The sequence below is a fragment of the Jaculus jaculus genome, chromosome 6 (genome assembly GCF_020740685.1).
Source record: "Jaculus jaculus isolate mJacJac1 chromosome 6, mJacJac1.mat.Y.cur, whole genome shotgun sequence".
Lineage (NCBI taxonomy): Eukaryota > Metazoa > Chordata > Mammalia > Rodentia > Dipodidae > Jaculus > Jaculus jaculus.
Window position 1 is genome coordinate 144,246,080 of NC_059107.1, and position 17,525 is coordinate 144,263,604.

General features: G+C 42.6%; 1 protein-coding gene across 1 annotated transcript in view; it reads left to right on the forward strand.

The window, feature by feature from the left end:
• Utp20 (UTP20 small subunit processome component) overlaps window positions 1-17,525 on the forward strand; it is a 101,123-nt gene that overhangs the window by 15,326 nt on the left and 68,272 nt on the right. Inside the window, exons 12-18 of the mRNA XM_045151870.1 lie at window positions 680-858; window positions 7,676-7,831; window positions 8,085-8,170; window positions 11,684-11,789; window positions 14,441-14,591; window positions 15,202-15,264; window positions 16,392-16,550. Coding sequence (XP_045007805.1) covers window positions 680-858; window positions 7,676-7,831; window positions 8,085-8,170; window positions 11,684-11,789; window positions 14,441-14,591; window positions 15,202-15,264; window positions 16,392-16,550 — 900 coding nt within the window. The remainder of the gene's footprint in view (window positions 1-679; window positions 859-7,675; window positions 7,832-8,084; window positions 8,171-11,683; window positions 11,790-14,440; window positions 14,592-15,201; window positions 15,265-16,391; window positions 16,551-17,525) is intronic.

Here is a 17,525-nt window from a genome sequence, read left to right on the forward strand (position 1 = left end):
TGACTCTGTCTTCCAACAGCATTATAAAATCTCACTCACATGGTAAACTGTCAGATACTTGAGCAGCTCATTTCTTTTTTCTTCTGCTTTCTTGGAAATACTACTCCTGGAAGTCTTGTCTGAGTGGCATACTTTCTCAGCCCACAGAATAGCTGATCTACAAGGATGGCCTTTTGCTTCCTTGGGTTTCCTCAGTTCCTTTCCTCATATTATAGTTTACTCTTATTTTAGTATAATATGTTTTCCATAGGTTCCTGAGAAGGGTAAATAGAGGTAATATAAGACTTAGCACACCTGACAGTATTCTTGCCCCTCTTTGTCTTATATTTATAGGAGGCTAGGTATAGAATCCTAGATGCTCGGTCATTTTCTTCAGGATTTTGTCTTTTGCATAAAAAATAGATAATATTTTCTCACAATTCTGGAGGCTTGGAAGTCCATCACACAGGTTCTGGTTTGTCCTCACTCGATTAGGTCCACATATAGCAGGTATGTCACACACACCTTGTCCCTCGGGGGTTTTAAGTGCTTCTATATTGTCTTAGCTTTCATGATTCTGCAGAGACCTTATTGCTATCATGATTCTTCAGCCTTGCTTGTGATCTTTTATTGAAGTGTCGCAGTCTAGTAAAGGTGTCCTCGTGTCGGTATTACTTAATGCAATTTCCTCTGTCTTCAGCTGTTTCTCCCAAGCTTCCTAGTATACATTGATAATTGCTTCTCACTTGGTGACTCTGTGGTCAGAGATGAAGCCCTTGCCATCTTGGCCAAGCTTATTCTGAACAAAGCAGCTCCTCCTACTGCTGGCTCCATGGTGACTGAAAAGTATCCCCTGGATTTCTCACAACACACAGTGGGGTAAGTGCCAGCTGTGCTTCCTATAATGATGGTAAGATTATCCATGTTAAATGAATGCTTCAGGATGCTATAGGAAGTGAAGATTTGTACACATTAACTAGGAAGATGTCCAAGATAAAGTGTGAGGTGAAAGACTCAAGGTAGAAAACTATCTGCATTGTATGTGTATCATGACTGCATTTTGCAAAGTTAAATAAAAGGGGTTGGGCTGGAGAGATGGCTTAGCAGTTAAGCGCTTGCCTGTAAAGCCTAAGGACCCCAGTTCGAGGCTCGATTCCCCAGGACCCACGTTAGCCAGATGCACAAGGGGTCACACGTGTCTGGAGTTCATTTGCAGTGGCTGGAGGTCCTGGCACGCCCATTCTTTTTCCCTTTCTCTCTCTCTCTCTCTCTCTCTCTTTCTCTCTCAATCTCCCTTCCCCCTCTCCCTCTCTATCTCTCTCTCTGCCTCTTTTTCTCTCTGTTGCTCTCAAATAAATAAAAATAAATTTAAAAGGTATGTATAACAGGAAAATATGGAAGGATGCACAAATCTGTTTGTTTATACGAGAAGATGAGTAAGAAAAGAAGGATGAAGCCAGGCCTTGGTGGTACATGCCTTTAATCCCAGTGCTCAGCAGGCAGAGGTAGGAGGATCACTGTGAGTTCAAGGCCACTTTGAGACTACATACTGAATTACAGGTCAGCCTGGGCTAGAGTGAAACACTATCTTGAAAAACTTTAATAAATAAATACATAAATAAAGATGATTTGGTTTGTCAAGGTAGGGTCTTTAGCCCAGACTGAGCTGGGATTCAGGCTAGCCTCCAACTCTTTTTCTTTGGAGGCCTCTGCCTCCCAAATGGTAGGATTAAACATGTGTACTACTACACCCAGTTTAAAGATGATTATCTTTAAGCTTTTTTTTTTTTTTTTTTTTTTTGATTTGTTTTTGTTTTGTTTTTTCAAGGTAGGGTTTCACTCAAGCCCAGGCTGACCTGGAATTCATTATGTAGTCTCAGGGTAGCCTCAAACTCACAGTGATCCTTTTGCCTCCCAAATGCTGGGATTCACCCAGCCTTAACCTGTTATTTTATGATAGCTTAAGATTCATATATAATTACAACAAGAAGATGGACATTAGTACAACCCACTAAGCTTTCTTAGGTTTCTTCAGTTTTATGTTCTTCAGTTTCATGAGTGTCATTCACATATGGTTATGTGGTTCAGTGCAGTTTTATCAGACGTGTAGCTCTGCAACCATGATCTTAAGATCTGAAGATACAGAACTTTTCCTTTACTTCAAGGATCCTTGTACAAATTTAAAGAAAGTATTTATTTACCTATTTATTGAGAGAAGAGAAAGAGGCAATGGGTGTGCCAGAAACTCTGGTCACTGCAAATGAACTCCAGATGTTTGTACCCCTTTGTGTGTCTGGCTTCACGTGGGTACTGTAAAATTGAACCTGGACCGGCAGACTTTGTAAGCAAGTACCTTTAACTGCTGAGCCATGTACCCAGCTCTACTAATGACAGGTTTTTTTTCTTAAATATTTTCTTGATTTATTTTGAGAGAGAAAGAGGGTGGGAGAAAGAGGCAGACAGCGAGAGAGAAAATGGGCATGCCAGGGCCTCCTCCATTGCAAACAAACTCCAGATGTATGTGTCACTTTGTGCATCTGGCTTTATGTGGGCAATGGAGAATCGAACCCAGGCTGTCAGGCTTTGCAAGCAAATGAATGCCTTAAACTGCCGAGCCATCTCTCCAGCCCCCCATAAACAGATTTTTAAGATATTTGCTCAACTACAGAAAGGAGATTCAGGCTCACACAAAATAATAGTAATTACAACAAATGTCCAAAAGAAAAATAGAATTGAAACTTGTGTCATGAAACCTGAAATTTGACAGTGAGAGCTGTGTGCTATTTAGTAATTCTTTGCACATACTTGAATACCCTTTCAACTCCAACTTTACTATTTCTCTTGATTTTTTTCCTCTTTTATAACCTTGAACTTTATATAACCATATTTGCATGTGATTTTCTTAGCTGATGTCTGCACAGCTTTTCTCCAGTCATTACTACATAAAAAAATGTCCTGAGACCCAAGTGAATGAGTTGATAGTTGCCTTAATGCTACGAAAACTGTAATTGCCTTATTACATAGAAGGATAATCACTAGATATTAACTAATTCCACTTGACCATAAATTGGAAATCTTATAAACTTGATGTAAAATAAGTCTCAGTTTATAAGATCTTGGGATTTTCATTGGGATGGGTTGCAAAAGGAGGAGGTTTGAAATGGCATCTCATATAGCCCCTGCTGGCCTCAAACTTCCTAGGAATTGAGGATGACCTGGAACTCCTGATCCTTCCGCCTCTACTTCCTGAGTGCTGAGATCGATTCACTTAGATGGCTCCTAAAGTTTTATTGAACTAAGGAAAGGAGTAAAGCTCATGTAGGTAGATCTAGAGGAAGGAAGAAACAAGATGTATGGATGGTGTTGAAATGCCCCACTGGCAATCATTTCACAATGAAGTTACATACTGTATTCCCCACATCTTGTAATTAGGTATCAGGACTTACTGAGGCATTGCATAAAGAACAAGGGGCCAAGTATTATTTTGGGAAAATACAACTATCAGGTTTTACCTTCTCTTTAACAAGGGGTTAGTTACTTTACATACCAAAATAAGCCAGGCATGGTGGCATACTCCTTCAGTCCCAGGACTTGGGAGGCATAGGTAGGCGGATCACTGTGAGTTCAAGGCCACCCTGCGACTACTGAGTGAATTCCAGGTCAACCTGAGCCTAAGTGAGACCCTACCTCAAAAAATAAAAGAAAATAAAACAAGGGGGCTGAGCATATGGCTCAGTGCTTAAAGGATCAATGGTTGTGCCAGGGCCTCTAGCCACTGCATACAAACTCTAGATGCATGCATAACTTTGCACATCCAGCTTTACGTGGGTACTGGGAGAATTGAATCTGGGTCGTTAGGTATTGCAGGCAAATTCCTTAACCACTGAGCCATCTCTCCAGCCCCCAATTCAAATTCTTAATTCATGACTAAATGAGTTCTCAGACATTGAAAGTTATCTTTTTCCTCTCCTTAATTTTTTGTTTGTTTTCTGAGATAGGGTCTCACTCTAGTTCAGGCTGATCTGGAATTTACTCTGTAGTCTCATGGTTCCCGTGAACTCATGGTGATCCTCCTACCTCTGCCTCCGAGTCCTGCGATTAAAGGCGTGTGCCACCATGCCCAGCTTCACTCCTTAATTTGTCCCCTGCTAAATTTTATCACTTACTTATTGAGGTATCAGAAAAAAATGCTATCATTTGTCTTAGAATGTAAATATTTTTGTGTCCTGTTCCAATCTAGTGTAGATTACAGTGAACCAACCTTGTTAAAATAACAGCCAGTTTAGCAGAAGAAACTATCACAAACCAAGCATCAGACAACTCTTACATGGCAAAGCATTCTGCTGTATGTGGTCTAGATGGGGCCATATGCTGCATGGGTGATTCACACATGGTTTTGCCTAGTCTGTAGCTCATGTGTATTCCTTTTAACAACAATTTTTTGACAAAATTTCTATGAGCTTCAGCTTATGACATTTCCCTTTTACGAGCAGTAGTTTTGGTATGTGGTTTATGAACTCTACTTAGCCCTAAATCCCCAAGAGTACCATTGTTGTTTCTAAAAGGTCTATCATTTGGTGCTTGCATTCACTGTTACATTTAATGTGGGACCCATTTTGAGTTAATTTTTGTGTCATTTTAGGTTTAGAATCAAGTCTATGTCCTTTGGCAACATTTGTTGAAAAACCTGTCCTGTGCGGAACTGCTTTTTGTATTCTTATCAAATATCACTTGGGCCTCTGTGGGTCTACTTTTGTGTTCCCTTTTATGCCTTTGTGTCACTAAATTTACTAAAAGGACATGAAGGGCTAGAGAGATGACAGTCTGGGTTGTGATCCCCTAGTACCCACACAAATCCACATGCACTAAGTGGTGCAAACAACTGATTGTCGTAGCAGGAAGTCCTGGAGTGCCCATACTCACTTTTTGTGCCCCTCTCCCCCCACGAACTAACTAAATATTAATTTAATTGTGGGGAGGCACAAATTACTTTCTTGTTTTTTTCTCTCTCTTAATCTGTGTAGCCCAAGCTGGCCTCAAACTCACAATTCTCTTTGCTCTACTGAGTACTTGGATTACAGGTATGCAGCAACACACTTGCCTAATTACTTAATTTCATTCAGTACAATATATAATATTTGAAATTAAAAGTTGTTAATTTGCCAGGGACATTGGCATATCCCTATAAGTTAGTTTTTGGGAGGCCAAGGGAAAGAGGATCACAAGCTCAAGGCCATCCTGGGATACATAACAAGAATCTGTCTCCAAAATAAGTTTCATTTAAATATATAGAAGGTTCAGCTTATAGTGTTTCATTTATTTAAGTAGTTATGCTTCCAGAAATTATAGACTCAGCTCAGTTCCCATGTTCTTCGATTTTCGTGCTTGTCTGCTCGAGTAGATAGACCCACTGCTGTGTTTGTGTGTTGTCTGAGACTAGAGTGAGTGAGTGCTCCTTGAGACCATGCTGGGTACTCAGCTTCGAACTTCACTGCATTCGCTGAGGTGAGGGTTACTTTCCCCATAGTCACATAGCAGCTAGTTTTGCATTAGATGAGCTTGAGATTCTAGGAGACCTTGCCTTAATTACCCGCTTATGTATATCTTCTTCCTACACCGAAAGTAACTTCTCTGTCCAGATCTGTCCAGCAGAGTCTTGTTTCTGTACTTGGCTGAGCTCTGGTTGCTGAGGAATAGTAATAAGTAACTCCTGTAGAGTTATGCCCTTGGGCCTCCAGCAGGCACATTCCTTGCAGATGGCCACAATTCTGGGTCCTGTGCCGTGTAACAGAGCTGCTTTGTTTGGTTGGCTTTCTTTCAGGAGTTGACAAACCTGAATGTCTTAGCTTCACTCTTCCTGGGAAAGTTGTTTGGTAAAATTTTAGCTGTAGCCAGGTGTGGGTGGTACACACCTTTTAATCTTAGCACTTGGGAGGCAGAAGTAGAGTCCCCATTAGTTTGAGGCCACCCAGAGAATACATAGAGAATTCCAGGTCAGCCAGGGCTACAGGGAGACCTACCTTGAAAAAACTTTTTTTTTTTTTTTTTAAGATCTGTTAACCTAAGGCGAGTGCCCCCATTTCCATACTTTCCATATGTCTTTCTCTGAGAAAACATTGTTTGCTCCCACAGAGATATGGCAGGTCTTCCTTAATTCCTTCTGTGAAATGTTTTAAATAATAGTTCGAGCTGGGAGTGGTGACTACATGTGTGTTCACACACACACACATACGCTCATGCCTATTTCAAGTTTTAGGCCATCCTAGGCTGCATTGTGATTCTGAGGCCACCATGAGATACATAGTGAGACCCCGTTTCCAAAAATGATTTTTTTTTTCAAGGTAGGGTCTTGCTCTAGCCCAGGCTGACCTGGAATTCACTCTAGCCTCAGGGTGGCCTTGAACTCATGGTGATCCTCCTACCTCTGCCTTCAAAGTGTGGAATTAAAAGTGTGCACCACCACACCCAGCTCAAATATTTGTTTTTAATTTATTTGCAGGTGAGAGATACAGAATGGGTGTGCCAGAGCTTCTAGCTACCGCAAACAAGCACCACTCTATGCATTTGGCTTTACGTGGGTACTGTGTAATTTTACCCAGGGCGTTAGGCTTTGCAGGCAAGTACCTTAACTGCTCAGCCATCTCTCCAGCCCTAGAAATAAATATTCTTAATAATAGTCGATTCAGTTTTCACACAATTTTGTTATGAAAATAGGAAGAGATAATTGTTGTGAAAATACACTTCAGGTGCCAGGCATGGTGGTGCCCACGGTTAATACTCAGCACCTGGGAAGCTGAGCTTGAGGGCAGCTGGGAACTAGAGAGTGAATTCCAGGTCAGCCTGGGCTACTTTTCCTGCAGCGGGAGGGGAACATGGAAAGGGAAGTAAAAGAAAATTCTCTTCCAAACTAAGTTTATTCTGTCACTGACAGCTTTTCATAATCCCGGGTACAATTCCATATTCTGGGGATGCCGGTGAATAGTGAGTTTGTTTTTTTTTTTCCTAGGGGGAGGTGGTGTTCTTGTGGAGAGGGACACGGAAAGGCAGTTAGGCAGGTGTGCAAGAGGGAGAGAATGGGAGGGGGGACACTCATGAGTCCCTCCTGAAGCAGAGGCCTTTAAGCTGATTATCATGAGAGGCAGTACCTCAGCTTTGCAAAGATGTGGCTGTGAGATTCCAGGCACAGGGAGGAATGACCTACCGGAGTAAGCTCAGCAGGTTTTTGGAGCAGAAAGAAAGTCCAGGTAAATAGTTTGTACCTGCTCATGAACTCCCCCAGCAAAGTTCATAACCCTCCTTGCCCTGTAAGCAAAGTGGAAGTGAGGCACAGAGTTGAAAGAACCTCTCCCTGAGTATCATTAAGTAACCCACATCTGGTGGTATCCACCATCACCACCAACTCCCTCCTCCCCTGGAGTGCTCCACGGTGGAAGGGAACCAGCATTGTTTCAGACTTGAGGGCACAAGCAGTTGAATGAATTACTTATTTGAGAGAGGAAAATGAACATACCAGGACCTCTAGCCATTGCAGACTCCAGATGCATGCACCACCTTGTGCATCTAGCTTTACATAGGTACTGGGGATTCAAACCTGGGTCCTTTGGCTTTGCCAGCAAGCTCCCTAACCACTAAGCCATCTCTCCCAGCCCTCTTTCCTACTTTAAACATTCGTTTCACTAATTTTTTCATCTTTCAGGTCCTACTTAAGTCAGAGGAACACTGACTCCAAGGGAAGAAAGGAACAGTTTCCAGTACTGGACCATCTCTTCTCCATACTCCAGCTACCCCCAAATAAAGATGCTACTTACCTTTCACATTCTTGGGCAGCCCTTGTAGTGTTACCCCATATTAGGTAAGAAAATAAACTTCAAAGGACACATATAAAATACTGATTAAGAGCCAGGTGTGGTAGTGCCTGCTTTTAATCCCAGCACTCAGGAGGCAGAGGTAGAAGGATCACTACTGAGTTCCATGCCAGCTGGGCTACTCTGAGAACCTACCTCATAAAACAACAACAAAAAGGCAGATTAGGGCATTAGCTTCTACAAACAAACCATTGTATAGCAGCTTAAACTTGTCCCTTTTTCTCCCCACTTTGTGGACAGGCCTCTGGAGAAAGAGAAGGTGGTACCACTGGTCACATGCTGCATAGAATCTCTCATGACTGTTGACAGAGGGAGCTTTGGGAAAGGTCAGTTACAATTATCGTCTGTTCTCTGTCTCTGGTCTGGCACACCCAAAGTAACTGTAAACACATGTAATGCCAGCGAATAGTACTAACTCTGAGTTCCGACATAACTCTGGATGGTAAGTGCAGAGAGAGAAAAAGTGAAATGCTCATTGTCACCTCTATCCTGTAATGTGACGGGGGCAAAGTGGCTGAACATAAGGAAAACCAAATATGTAAAGAATGTCATCATGGAAGAGCATTTTGCCCCAGTCACTTCCAGTGGCTGTCCTCCCCCTGGGATGTACCTTCTGCTCCATGTAACATTTAAAATTTCTGCTTCTTATGTCTTAAGTAGAACCAGAAATATTAAAAAAAAAAAAAAAAAAAAAAAGAACAAGTGTTTATTTAACATAGGAGAGAATTCAGTTACTTGTGCCGCCTTGTTCAGTTGTCTTGACCAAGATGTGTTCTTTCTAGCCACCCTTGCACATGTGTTCCCTTCGCCTGGAGTCCTATCCCCCCCCCCCCCCCCCACTTTTCCTTATGAAGCATGGTCTCACTCCATTCCAGTCATACCTGGAACTTACTCTGTAACCCAGACTATCCTCAAATTCATGCTAGCATTACAGGTGTGAGCCACCATGCTTGCTTTAATGAGCTCCTACTTATCCTTCGGAACTTAGCTCACACACATTTCTGGGGTAGAAATAGACTTCTCTGTCATATGTCCCCCAAAAGCCTAAGGACAGCAAATAAAAGAGGTATTTTTTTTCTCTGCCTCCTGCCCCCAACAGTACTTTAATACACATGTATAGTGGACATTCATTCACTTTGGTAATAATGTTTTAGATAGTAAGCAAGCGTATCAGAGAATAAGGTAGACTTCTCACAACTCAAGTACTCCGTTGCCATGTGTGACTAGTAGCTACTGTATTGGATTGTAGCTCTTTTGGCACAAAGATTTTTATCATTACAGAATGTTCTGTTGGTCAAAATTGGTCTGAACTAGAGAAGTTGGCAAAGGGACAAAATAGTCAACCTTTTGGGGGTCACATTTTATTTTTGTGGCATGTTCTTTTTAAAATATCTCTCTGAGGGCCTGTAGAGGTAGCTTAGCATTTAAGGCTTTTGCCTGCAAGGCCAAAGGACCTTGGTTCCATTTACCAGGACCCATGTAACCAGATGCACAAGGTGGCACATGCATCTGGATTTCTTTTGTAGTAGTTGGGGGCCCTGCCATGCTCATTCTCTCTCTCTCTGCCTCTTTCCCTCTCTTGCTCTCTCAAATAAATAAAATTAATTAAAATTTCTCTCCTTAAAAATGTAAAGATAAAAAAGCTGGACATGGTGGCACATGCCTTTAATCCTGGCACTTGGGAGGCAGAGGTAGGAGGATCAACATGGTCTTGAGTCCACCCTGGGGCTACATAGTGGGTTCTAGGTCAGCCTGAGCTAGAGTGAGACCCTACCTTGAAAAACCATAGGAAAAGGAGGGAGGGAGAGAGCGTGTACGCCAAGCTTGCAGGCCGTGTAAATACAGGCTGCCAGCTGGTCCTGCTGGCCACATGTCTGTTGTCTTAGCACTCAGGAGGCTGCACCTGGGAGATCGCAGTTTCAATAAGAACTGGGCCTATATGTCAAAATCCTGTCTCAAGGGCTGGAGAGATGGCTTAGTGGTTAAGGCTTTTGCAAAGCCTATGGACCCTGGTTCGATTCTCCAGGACCCATGTAAGCCAGATGCACAAGGGAGTGCATGCATCTGGAGTTTGTTTTCAGTAGCTGGAGGCCCTGGCACGCTCATTCAAATTCTCTCTTTCTCTCAAATAAATAAAAAGAAACCACCTAATTAAAAAAAATCCTGTCTCAAAAAAAGTATGGGGGTGGGGAGGTGTGTACAGGTGAATAATGGTTAAGGGTGCATTTGTTTGTAAAGTCTGGTGGCCTGAGTTTAATTCCCCAGTACCCTCATAAAGCCAGATACACAAAGTGACACATGCATCTGGAGTTTATTTGCAGTGGCAACAAGCCCTAGCCCATCCATATTCTGTCTGTCTGTCTGTCTGTCTCTCTCTGCTGACAAATAAATAAAATAAAACCTAGCAACAATTAAAAAAAAAAGTCACCTAAAAGGTCTGATTTATGGCCCACAGTTTTCTGACCCTGGACTAAAGATTAAATCAGTGTTTAATCAGTTTAAAAAGTTTATTTATTTATTTATTTATTTGAGAGACAGAGAGAGGGAAGAAGAGAGAGGCAGATAGAATGGGTGCACCAGGGCCTCTAGCCACTGAACTCCAGATGCATGCGCCCCCTTGTGCATCTGGCTTACATGGGTCCTGGGAGATCAAACCTGGGTTCTTAGGCCCTGAAGGCACATGCCTTAACTGCTAAGCCATCCTCCCAGCCCTAATTAGTTTAATTGGATATGTGACTTATTATAATTAGGAGAATATTATCAACACAAATTTTATATAAAGGTAGTTCAGCTTTTTTTTTTTAAAGTATAACTTTCCTCTGATCCAAGGTCAGTAGTTGAGAAGGAGTTACTCAATGGGGAGAACTATGAGGACTAGGGGTAAGAAAAGTAATGGGAGAGGATTATAATCAGAGTACATTCTGTACATCTATAAAATTTGCTGGGCTGGATAGATGGCTTAGCAGCTAAGGTGCTCTGTGAAGCCCAAGGACCCAGACTTGATTCCTCAGTACCCATATAAGCCAGATGCGTAAGGTGTCACATGCATCTGGAATTTGTTTGCAGTAGCTGGAGACCCCTCCGTGGTGCACCCATTTTCTCTCTTTCTTTTTTTTTTTTTACATTTTTTTAAAGCATTTTTATTTATTTATTTGAGAGCAACAGACACAGAGCGAAAGACAGATAGAGGGAGAGAGAGAGAATGGGCGCGCCAGGGCTTCCAGCCTCTGCAAACGAACTCCAGACACGTGCGCCCCCTTGTGCATCTGGCTAACGTGGGACCTGGGGAACCGAGCCTCGAACCGGGGTCCTTAGGCTTCACAGGCAAGCGCTTAACCGCTAAGCCATCTCTCCAGCCCTCTCTCTTTCTTATAAATAAATAAATAAATTGTTGACTGAAGTTCTAGCCAGGTGGAACTGTTATATAGGGTGCAAATCCTATATCTGAAATTCTTGAGATGCAGAAGTATTTCAGATGTTGGCATTACTCCTGGTTTGGAATATGTGACTATATGTCACTGATGGAGCAGCCCTAATCTGAAAATCCAGATATCTCAGCCCTTAGTTTAGAGAGCTTTGTACACTCTCTTAGTTAGCAACATCTAAGTATTTACTCCGTACTGAGTATGTATTTACCTGTAAAAAGATAAAGTGTGAGACTGGGAAACTCTTGTCTGTTTCTTCCCATTACATTCAGATATTTGATATATAATTCTTTCAAAAGCAAAAGTTCACTTTTAATGAGCTTTGTGTAACTAATGAAGGTTGGGTAAATGAGACATTGGACAGTTCTGTCAAAACAATAAATAATGTGGGTTTTCTTATTTTTCTGCCCATAGGAAATTTATTTGTTCTTTGTCAAGCTGTATATACCCTGCTGAGTTTGGAAACGTCTTCTGAGCTGCTTCATTTGGTTCCTGTGGAACGAGTAAAGAATTTAATATTGTAAGCTGGCAAGATGTTCATTTAAATTAATGAACAAAGTGCAAAAAGTGCAATCTCTTTTTTTAATGAAATCTTGAATGTGATAAAAATCCCTCTAATCTGTTTTGTACCTGAATTATAGTCACATAATGAAATTTAATGTTGATTTAGGATCTTGAATTAAAATTAGTACTGTTTTGGGAATGGAGAAATGGATCGCTATTTAAAGATGTTTATTTGCAAAGCCTGATGGCCTGGGTTCAGTCCCCAGTGCCCACATAAAGCCACATGGACAAAGTGGTGCATGCATCTGGAGATTTTTTCAGTGCAGGAGGCCCTGGTGCCCATACTGTCTTGTCTGCCTCTTTCTTTCCGACTCTCTCTCAAATAAAAACAATTAAAATATATTTAAAATAAGTGCTGCTTTTTTGACAGATTTTGACTAAAAGTCTTACAAAGGATTGGGGGTTTTCTGTTTGTTTGTTTTTGTTTTGTTTTGTTTTTCAAAATAGGAACTTGCTCTAGCCCAAGCTGACCTGAAATTCACTGTATAGTCTCAGGGAGGCCTCAAAGTCATGGCGATCCTCCTACTTCTGCCTCCCAAGTGCTGGGATTAAAGGTGTGCCCCACCACACTCAGCTTGGTTTTGTGTGTGTGCCTAAATTATGGGTTACAAGGAGTTTATAATGGCAAGCTTTTTTTAACCATACGGCATTATTGGACCTTTCTCCCCCTCCCCCTGTAGCAGTGTTAAGGAATGAATCTAGGGCCTCACAGAGCTTGACAAGTGCTGCACCACTGACCTGGTGTTGTCATTTCTTAACTCTTCAGTGACCTAAGCCTACATGCTCCCATTTAATTTTGGTCAGTCTCTAATTCTGAAAGTAGCTCAGGCCCATTTTTTAAAAAAATGTATTTCTAAGGAGAGAGAGAAGAAAGAATGGGTGTGCAAGGGCCTCTAGCCACTGCAAAGGAACTCCAGTTGCATGCACCACTCTGCACCTGGATTTACCTGGGTGCTAGGAAATTGAACCTGGGTTGTTAGGCATTGCAGGCAAGTGCCTTATAACCACTGAGCTGTATCTCCAGCCCAGGCTCGTTATTTTGAGGACTGTTCCTGGTATCTAGTGGGTGGAGGCCACAGGGCTCTTGCAAAGCAATATACAGTGCATAGGACAGCTCCCAGCAAAGAGCTCTCACCTTAAGTGCCAACACTGGAGAAGCCTGGCTTTTGTGAGAAGTGCTGCGAGAGAATAAAAGTCCTTATTGGGTTCCTCTGGGTTCTGTATCATCTAGCTGCTTGTGGTTTCTGACATCACCTCCCACACTTCTTATTAACTTGGCTCCAGCCACACTGGTCTTTTGATATTCCAATAGACAAGCCCATCCAAGGCTGAGCCTTCTGTGGACAAGAGTACCTCAGGCTGGGCCTTGTCATAGACAAGCACACCTCAAGCTGTCCTTGTCCTGTGGAGAAGAGCGACTTAGGCTCGGCCCTGACTTTGCTGTAACCTCTGCCTAGACTCCTTTTCACTCACTTCTTACAACTCTGCATTCCACAGCACTCCTTTCACCACTGCACCCTGGCCCCTCATCTGTGTCTCTCTACTGTCCCCAGTGCTTTTCTCCATAGCATCAATCACCGTCCTGCTTAGTCCTTACTGGCTTGCTCTTTGGCTATCTTGCTCTTCCCCAGTGTGAGTGCCAGGAAGGTAAGACTTTGTCTTCAGGGTCCTGTGACTTCAGACTCTAGAACAGGCGCTGGCACACACTGTACGCTCACTCAGTTCTATCTGTTGAATGAACTCGGCACATGTAGGGCAAGTGGCTGCCCCAGGTTACTGGGCTCCTCTGTGCTGCTGCCCTCCCCCGCTCAGTGCCTGGCATGCTGCAAACACAGCAGATCCCCTGTTCCTCTGCTAACGTGACTGTCACAGTTATAGATTGGGAGGCAGTGTTGGATATGCGCTCAGAATAGCATCCACGTGTGTGGCCGTGGCACACGTGGACATCAGCGGACAAGCTCAGGGTGTCAGTCTCACCTTCCATCTTGTTAGAACGGGGTCTCTTATTTGCTTCTCCAAATAACCACAAACTTCAAGATTTTCCTGACTTCGCCTCCATTGCCATAGGCACGTTGGGATTGCAACACATGTGCTGGTGTGTCTAGCTTTATTTCTGGGGATTTGAACTCTATTTGTCAGGCTTGTGCAGCAAGCCCCCCCCCCCCACCTTATTTATTTATTTATTTATTTGAGAAAGAGAAATAGGCGTGTTTAGAGAGAATGGGTATGCCAGGGTTTCCAGCTACTGCAAACAAACTCTCGATGTGTGTGTCCTCTTGTGCATCTGACTTACATGGGTCCTGGAGAATCGAACCTAGGTCCTTTGGCTTTGCAAGCAACCACTAAGCCATCTCTCCAGCCCACAGCAAGCACTTTTAACCACTGAACTTCTCCTTAGCCCAAAACAGCTTTCTGATCCCCTTTCCCACCAGACCTGGGTGCCTGTGAGCACGTATATCACCCCGTTGCTAGAGCTCAGTTCTTCATCTAGAAACTGTCAGCGTGCACGGACAGCTTCTGCCTGCTACCTTTTATGCTCATGTTTCTGTCTTAGTAACCATGTAGCTGTGTGGTCCAGTTGAACGCTTACAAGTAATCTTGTTGCAGAGCATTTCCATCGGAGCCATCTGTGTTGCTGCTGGCTGATCTCTATTATCAGAGACTGGCCTTGTGTGGCTGTAAAGGGCCACTGTCTGAGGACGCACTAATGGAACTATACCCCAAGTTACAATCCAACATTTCCTCTGGAGTCTCCAAGGTAATTCTGTTGTATGCTGCGTTCTCAACCTCTCTCGTCTGTGTGTGCTACCAGGAGTTCCCTTGTCAGAAAGGGCTGCCGTGGGGTGGGGGAGGGTCAGGTTTCTATTAACACAGGGATTACTAAACACTGTCCACAAACTGATTAGGACAGAATTAGTTAGGAAAATCAGTAAAATTGCAAGTTCAGGTTTTCTGCTACCAAAGACTGATTCAATAAGGCTAGGATAGAAAAATCTGCATTGTTTCTAAGCCTGCTAGTTGATTTTCCTACTCATTCAGGTGTGTGGCAATACCTATAACTGGGGAACAGAAAGAAATTGATTTTAGCTGAATTGTTAGCATGTCCATTCCTTATTCACTGTCATATTTATTTAAAACAATTATACTGTACTAAACACCCTTACCTTCTCAGTGTTGTCTGATAAGTAATCCTTGTACTGTTTGAATTAAGTGTTGATTGGTGTTGAGTATAAAATAAGGAATCAAAAAGAATACATTATTCTAATCAAATGGTAACTTAACTCTGTAAGACTTAGATATCACTGACTATGCATCACTTTCTTCCATCATTGAAATTGCAATTTGAGATCTTCTTTTACTTTTTCTAGATTCGCCTTTTGACAATAAGGATACTAAACCATTTTGACATTCAGCTTCCAGTGCTGATGGAGGTATTAGAATTGTTTGAGTAGATAGTTTTTTTAAAAAGGACTTCCCTGGTTTTGTTTTATTTTATATTTTTATTTATTTGCAATAAGGGAGAGTATGGGCAGGCCAGGGCCTCTTGTTACTGCAGACACATCTGCCCAGGGTTATGTGCCACTTTGTACGTCTGGCTTTACATTGGTACTGGAGAATTGAACCTGGGCCATAAGGCCATGTAAGCAAATACCTTTAATCACTGAGCCATCTCCCCAGCTCCCCCCCCCCCATTTTAATCCCCAAAGTGATATCTGCTGAAAACTAGCACACCATAAAAATCTGTGTCATGATTTTTTCTTTTTAATTCTTACTCTGACCTACCACCAAGGCCACTACTGAAAATCTACAGGTAGTTGATGAATATTCTTTCAAATTTAGTGTGAGGAAGGTCTGCCTTCCTCACACTAAGTGGCTCAGCCTTTAGAGGCACTTGCTTACAGTGCCTGATGGCCTGAGTTTAACTCCCCAGTATCTACAGAGGGTTGTATTCTTCTGGAGTTGGTTTGCAGTGGCAAGAGGCCCAGGTGCATCCATACTCTCTGTCCTCTCTTGAATAAAAATATTTTTTAAAAATTGGAGAGTGGTGAGCAGGAGAGATACACAATTTAAAAAGTATTACCATGACACTTTTCAAATACATGTCTCTAGCTTTACTTATTTTCTTCAAAGGTTCAGTAGTGTTCCACAATTTAAAATGTCTTATTTAGTGACTTCCCCTGGTGGTTGAGCTCTTATCCTGTTTCAGAAATTTATGCAGCACTTGCAGCAAACCTCCTTTGATGTCTCCATAATTCATTCTACTAGAAGTAGAAATGTGCTGTGAAAAGTTCCATCTATATTTCAATAGATAGTGCCAGTCATTTTGAGAATTACTTTTCTATTTGTATTTCTTCTCTGTACTGAGTGTGAAACCTAAGTTACCTACCAAAAAGTAAATGAAATGAAGTAAAATTGATTGTTTATGAAAAAGTATTGGTTTCATACATTAACCTGTCCTAGTTGCTTCTTCATGTAAACCTTTCGTCATGCTCATACCCATGGTCCTTTTGGAAAGTCACTGTTCTGACCTACCTCCTGGGTTGTGTCTTCTGCCCAGGGTGATGCCCTCCAGGAGCGGCAGGCAGCCTTCGCCGTCCTGCGGCAGGCCGAGCTCGTGCCGGCCACTGTGAGTGACTACAGAGAGAAGCTGCTGCACCTGCGGAAGCTGAGGCACGATGCCGTGCAGGCCTTGGTCCCCCAGGGGCCGCTGCAGGAGGTGAGGCGCTGGCTCTGTCCGCTCTTGTGGAGGGGGCCCTGCCGCATGACGCCAGTGGCACACATTGTCTCCTTACTGCTTTTCCTGGGAGGGAAACGGGCTACGCTTCCAGTTTCTTCTTTTGCTTGGGTTTCTCTGTTGTTTCTTAGCCAGTTACAGTGTACAGCATGTGAGCATTTCAAAATGTAATGCTTCATTTTTTAGCAATTCTCTTGGTTAATTTTGCAGATTATTGCTAATCAAAAAAATTTTTTTTAACCAGCTTTGTTAATGAAACAGTTCTAAAGTGCAGATTTTGTCTTGAAAAGGAAGCTTTAAGCTGGGTGTGGTGGCGCATACCTTTAATCCTAACACTCAAGAGCTGCCTCTTGAGTAGGAGGATGACCATGAGTTCAAAAGGCCAGCCTGAGATTACATAGTGAATTCCAGGTCAGGCTGGCTAGAGCAAGACCTACCTTGAAAAGCCAAAAAGAAAAACAAGTTTAAAGAGTAGAATATTAAAGACTGCTATGGGATTTGGCTGCAGTAATGTGTGCAGAACCGACAGCTGGCCCCTGGTGTCATCACACAACACACAGCGGTTTAGTTAATTGTCAAGGATTGGCTCTGCCACTTACTGAGCCTAGAAGTCCTCTGTGACTCAGTGTCCTTATTTGTTAAATTGGGAAAATATGGTTTGTAGCCTATTGGGTTGCTCTGGGGATTACATGAGATAAATACAAGATACTAGTACTATCTCTTGTACCTACTAAACACTTTGTGATAGCTATTGTGATCATAAAAATTAATCATTCATCAAACACACATTGATCACCTATGACTAGTGATTATAAAAACCCAGCCCCAGCCAGGTGTGGTGGTGCACGCCTTTAATCCCAGCACTTGGGAGGCAGAGGTAGGAAGATCGCCATGAGTTCAAGGCCACCCTGAGACTACATAGTGAATTCCAGGTCAGCCTGAGCTAGAGTGAGACCC